Raw genomic sequence first — 6156 nt, forward strand, 5'->3', positions numbered from 1 at the left:
TCTGTGTCCAGAAGTTGGACTTCATCCCTGTTTTCCTAAAAACAAACAACTGAAGCTTTAAAAAATTTGATCTTTTCACTCTTGCATCAAAGCATCACAGCAGGACTTTTGGAAACAACCATTTCAAATTTAGATTCTCCTCCTTTTCTCCGCAGAAAGCAGTCAAGATCACGCCCTCATCGATCTGCTGGCAGGCCTGGAGGATGACGGCTTCCACCGGTCCCCCCTCAGACAGGCCTCTAAGTCTCATTCGCTGGCTGGCGCAGCAGCCTACCACTGTAATAGTGATGAAGAAGAAGCCGGGCCGGAGCTGGCGAAGGAAGAGGCGGAGCTCAGTATGATCATGTCACAGCGGTGGGACAGCGAGCGCCATGGGAGAACCGACCCGCTGAGGCAAGTCTTTTTCTCTGCTTGAGGGAGGAAATGTTCACAGCTCAGCCTCCCTGCTGGTGGAGGCAGAGAGCCACTGACAGTGAGCCAGGCTCTGCTCTGCAGGGGGGATCGTCCTGTAAAGGCTGGTGGCTGCAAACTTGGTGACTTCATGCAGACAGCTGCGTCTCCTAGGAGACTTTATTTAATTTTTTTTTATTTTGGCTTTAAATTAAACACTTATTGCCAGCTTTGTATTTCTCTGATTATGTTTAGGTATCTGTTGTAAAATGTGGCTTAAGACAATATGTGATATAATAACAGAAATGAAACCGTCTCCACAGGCCTGGAGTCAGGGATGCAGAGGACGGCTTCAGCGACGAGCAGCAGGAGTCCTCTGACGAAGACATGGATTGGAGCGGGAACCATTCCCTGTTTGCCGATCTGTCCATCCCGCAGCTGGATGGGGCGGCGGACGAAAGCAGCGGTGAGAAGCCAGCCTCTCTAGCACCGGCTCAGGTGTTCCGGTCACTTCACGGCCCACCTGAAGTCCATCATCTAGGCCGGCAGGCTGCTTCTGCAGACATTAGTGAGAGGAGGAGGTTTCCTCAGTGGAGGGTTAGGGGTGTTATGATAAAGTGAAGGTTAGCTGAAATGCTGAGGGTACAGAGATTAAGCTCTAATGCTGAGAAAAAAAGTCAGTTCTTCTAGAGATACCTGTGTTTACCCTTGATTTGAGCAGGGTGCATTAAATTTAGCTATTTTAGAGGTTCCAGTTATCCATCAGGGCTGATTCTATTTGCAGTTTATTATCAGGTTGTGTAAAACGGACCGGTTTGCTTTTCCATCAGCAGAGTTGGAGCATCATCACTAGTCCTGATAAATATTAAATTCAGTTAATGGTTGGTTTCCCTGTTCAATCTCAGGCATAGAGTCAATTTAACCTTGCTAATAAATACATATATATTCAATTCAGTTAATTTCCAGAGTGCCAACTCACAACACGTCATTTAGAGATACATTTCAACCAGTCAAACATACAGCCATACAGTCAAATTGATTCAAAGTTTTCTATCTAAGGAAAACCAGCTGATTGCATCGACTCATTGACTCGAAGGAAATCCCTCACACTAAGCATGCTTGTAGCGACAGTGGAGAGGAAAAACTCCCTTTTAACAGGAAGAAACTTCCAGCAGAAGCAGTCTAAGTGTGAGCGACCATCTGCTGAGGCCGACTGGGGTTCAAGGAGACAGAAGCAGACATAGAAAAGGCAACTGTTAAAGGCGACTCTATCCAGGAAACACACAGCCAGGCAGTCACAGTCAGAGAAACAGGACTACACTATAAAACAGGCCGTCTCACTTCCCATGGAGTATGTAGTACGCTTTAGAGTGAAAGCTTTTAGGCCACGCCTCCTGGTTCAACATTAATGTCTGACCTCGGAGAGGCCAGAGGGAAACCTTTCCAGAGCAGCTGAAGCTGTCATCCCCATGGACCAGAAAGAGGAACTGGACGTTTCTAACCGTAACCTGATAGAGCAGCGGTTGTAACCCCCACAGACCATTTTTAGCTTATTATCCAATCATTATTCCAAAGGTAGAGTAGACAAAGCAGCTCTGAGGTCAGGCTCCACGTCCAATCTCTTTGTGTTTTCCTTTACCTGAACCAGAGCAGAACTAATTTGACCTTTTTTTCCTCCTCTCTTTGCTCCTAGATTCCTCCTTAACGGACACAGGCTCCATGTCTCAGTCCTCGCTTACAGTCACAGAGAAGCTGTTGGGACAAAACAGCCCTTGCACAGGAGAGAGCGTCCACCTGGAGCCGCCTTCGCCCGCTAAGATCCTGCTGTGCAAGCATCCTGAGCACCGGCCAGGCCGCGTGTTGGACACTGAAGAACAACTCGAAAACCCCTTTCAGTTGAAAAGCAGCCAGGACGGAGCTAGTGGGTGTTCTGCAGGTTTCAGGGTCAATAAAGAAATCCCGTACATCTTGCCAGTAAAGCACCCGATTCCTGGTAAAATATCCGCCCACTCCGAGGTCTCTCCCATTTGCATGGACAAAGAGGACATCCGTCCTTTGTATGCGTGTAACAAGAAGAGCTCCAAACCCACAGATAAGGTTGAGCTGGAAGGCTTCCCCTTTGCTGCTGGAAAGGTGTCAAAACACAGGAAGCAGTACAGCAGCCTGGAGACGGTGGAGGCTAAAAGTTTGTCAATTTTCCAGAAACACAGCACCATCTCCCTCTGCTACCCGGACCTCAGAACCTGCTCTGCCAAGACGGAGCTGGAGTTGAGCACTAAGGAGAGAAAAAGCCCGATCCTGAGGAGCATCACCTCAACGCCGTCGCTCATGAAGGACGGCGAGTTCAGGGATCCCAGGGAGGAGGAAATGGCCCCAGAAAGCGAGGAAGGAGATGTCGGGGAACTCAAAATCCGATACGAAGACTACCAGGAAAATAAAACCGAGCGGACTATCGTGGCCCAGCAGGAAGCGCACTACAAGTTCTTCCCCAGTGTGATCCTCTCCAACTGTCTCAACAGAAAGAAAAGCGGAAACAAAAAGCCGGCGGACGCCTGCTGTAAACCAGAGCCATCCCCGCCTTGCAAGTTGAAGCTAAAACTTCCTAAAAAGAGGTTAGGAATGGCCGGCCATAGGAGCAAAGCACTGATGTGTCAGAGCCTGTCCTCTGACGGCCCGGTTAGCACAGAGCTCTCCTCCACAACGCCTGCTTTACACGATTCAGAGACCGAGGGGCCAATTTCAGAGGACCAACCAGAATCACAGGCCGAGGCAGATAAAGAGGCCGAGCCCGTCGTAAACAGGGAGTTGGATGGTGAGAAGAAGCCTGTCATTGACCCGATAGAACCAGAGGCGGTCGTCTCCAACCTCACCGTCGAGTCCTCTTCTTGCGAAGAAGCCAAAGAAACAACCGAAGAGAATCTGAGCCTTGATCCGCCTTCATCTGCTAAAGTTAGGCACACTAAACCGTCAACACTGCCAGGAAGTAAATACAAGCTAAGGGCGAAACGGAAAATGACCCCTGATGGCGACAGCGAGGACCACCCAGTTTCCAGTTGTTCCAAAAAGCCGGGCAAGCTTCCCGGGTGGCAGGAGACCAAGCAAAACAAGAGACGCAAGAGGGAGCCTCCTGTCATCATCAAGTACATCATCATCAACCGGTTCAAAGGACAGAAGAACATGTTAGTGAAGATGTCCAAAGTGAGCGCTGAGGAACAGCAGGTTGTTCTGACTCCTGACAAAATGGAGCGTTACAATAAACTGGCTCCTCTGAAGAGTTTCTGGCCTAAAGTACCAGAGTCCACAGCTGTCAGGTTTCCCATCAAAGAGCCCAAAGCTAAAAAAGCACCCAAACGGAAAACGAGGGTCAACAATGCCAACAAGAACCTGATCAGCGGCTCCCCCAAAACGCCCGCGACCAAACGAGGAAGGATGAGACGGACTAAAGGCTGCCCAAGGCGGCCGGTTCTGCCCTCCCTACCTCCACCTCGGCCGTCTTACTGCGAGCTTGCGGACGATACCGAGAAAGATTACGCTGATGTCATGGTAGAACTGGGCTATCTGTCAGACCGATCCCCGAGCCCCACTGAATCCACGCCGCCGCGCTGCTGGTCCCCGAGCGAGCCTTCCCTGAGCTGCTCAGAGAAGCTGATCAATCCGCTCAGTGACCCGTGTCTTAGTTCTGCTCCTCAGAAGCCTGCGACCAAACGAGCCCGAAACGCCAAAGCTAAGAGGTCCGCCAACTCTAAACAGACAGCAAAAGGGTCCGCCAAGTCCTCGGAGGCACAAGAGCCCAAAGTGGAGAAATCCAGAAAACGAAACGCCGCTACTCCAAGGCAGAGGAAGAAAGCTAAAGATGGAGCGGAAAGTCCTGCAACGTTTCCGCAGCCCAGAAGGTCCCGCAAGAAGAAAACCAGCGATTCATGTAGAGCAGACTCCCAGCAGCGGGTCCCTCCACCGAAGGATTCCCCTAAAGAAGTTCCTCCATCTCAGCAGCCATTAGGCCCCAACCACAGCAGCGCCAACAGGGAGTCCACTCCTGCTCCCTCGACCAGCTTCGTCAAGCCGAAGGCGGAGGACTGTGAGACCTCCATCATGGAGGCCAACCAAAGTCTGCTGGCTCCGGTAGAAGTGAAGCAGCAGGGCTGTCAGACCGCCGTGGTGAAAGCAGAGTCCTTCCCGGAGGAGAGCGCCGCCCCTCAGCCTGAAGATGTCAAGAGAGAAAACGGTTTTCCTAAAAACGGGGAGGTCCCTCCTCTCCCTGAGGTCTCTGGCCTGGCGGTGCTGAAGCAGCTCCTCCAGAAGAGGCAGCAGGGCCAGGCGCTCCCTCTGCAGGCGGTCGGCACAGACAGACACGCTGCCGCCCTCGCTCAAGCCGCAGTGCTGCTAAACCCCTCCGCCAAACCCATCAGGACCCCTGCTACTGCTCCTCGTAAACCCCGCGCCCCGAAATCGGCCGCTTCCAAAGAGAAAAGGCCCAGAACCAGGAAAGCCAGGACCAGCTGCACTCAGCCGGAACAGCCAGGGAAGCAGGACGGCAGCACGTCTGATGACTGCCTTCTCTTCTCCTCCGCTCCCAGCCTCGCCAGCTGCAACTTCATAGAGGACAGCCTGTCCCCCGAGCTGCCCGCCGCCTACACCTTCGACATTAACACCATCCACCAGGCAGAGTTCTCTAGCCCCTACAGCGGTAGTCAGTTCGTTTTGACCGATAAAAACCTCCCCGTCAAGTTCCTCAGTGACATCTGTCAGGAAGCGCCGCCTGCTCAGACGAAGTGCGTGGAGGAGCTCCCTCAGGGCAAAACCCATCGAGGCTCGGACGTGGGCGGCGCCAGGGCAGCCAGTCCAGAACTCTTTGACAGCTCTGGGAACAGAGAGCCTTCGGCGGACATCACCTCCCTGGATTGTGAGAGGCAGAGGGAGTGGGACCGGTCTCTGTTCAAACCTCACATCCTCAGCCCCTTCCAAGACTTCCACTGCGAGAGGAAAGAGCTCCTGTTCTCCGCCTTCGACCCCGTCATCCCTCTGTCTCTGAGCTCGGTGTCGTTCATCGACCAGGAGGGCTCCCCGACCAGCGAGCTCCAGGAGAGCATCGATGGGCTGACGTCCACCACGCCCAGCAGCTCCCCTCACTCTATAAGCTCGCTATCACAGGCTAGGGGAGGCCAGCTTCACCGGGGGGCCGCAGGCGGAGCCTACGTCCTCAAGCCGCTCATGTCCCCTCCCAGTCGGGAGGAGATCCTCAGCACGCTCATGGACCTGGACATGTCAGAGGCTACTTTCCAGGAGCCCTTCTGCAGCGACCCCTCTGACATCCCAAGCAGGCCAATGTGAGTTAAGCTCCGCCCCCCTAAAGTCCGGTGTTTCAGTGTTAGAGGAACTCCTTTATGAAGGAAAGGTCTCTAACTGCAGGGAGTTAAACTAAGCCCTGATCACAACCTGCTGTTCACACCGCCATCATTCAGCCCTTCCTTCCTTCCTTCCTTCCTTCCTTAGTACCTTTCCTTCTTGTGTAACTGCAAGAAGGAAATCACAACTTCACTCATTTTTTCTTCCCTTTCCAACCTCACTTCCACACATCTGTGCATTCTTATTCTCTTCTTTCCTTGTTTCCTACCTTTCTTCCTTGTGTCCTACCTTCTTCCTTGTGTCCCACCTTCTTCCTTGTGTCCTACACTTCTTCCTTGTGTCCTACACTTCTTCCTTGTGTCCTACACTTCTTCTTTGTGTCCTACACTTCTTCTTTGTGTCCTACCTTTCTTCCTTGTG

At 52.4% G+C, this 6156-nt stretch overlaps 1 protein-coding gene across 1 annotated transcript in view; it reads left to right on the forward strand.

The window, feature by feature from the left end:
• rev3l (REV3 like, DNA directed polymerase zeta catalytic subunit) overlaps nucleotides 1–6156 on the forward strand; it is a 90578-nt gene that overhangs the window by 55980 nt on the left and 28442 nt on the right. Inside the window, exons 11-13 of the mRNA XM_015386795.1 lie at nucleotides 156–393; nucleotides 714–856; nucleotides 2084–5717. Of these exons, the coding sequence (XP_015242281.1) occupies nucleotides 156–393; nucleotides 714–856; nucleotides 2084–5717 (4015 nt within the window). The remainder of the gene's footprint in view (nucleotides 1–155; nucleotides 394–713; nucleotides 857–2083; nucleotides 5718–6156) is intronic.

The sequence above is a fragment of the Cyprinodon variegatus genome, unplaced genomic scaffold (genome assembly GCF_000732505.1).
Source record: "Cyprinodon variegatus isolate N-32 unplaced genomic scaffold, C_variegatus-1.0 Scaffold378, whole genome shotgun sequence".
Lineage (NCBI taxonomy): Eukaryota > Metazoa > Chordata > Actinopteri > Cyprinodontiformes > Cyprinodontidae > Cyprinodon > Cyprinodon variegatus.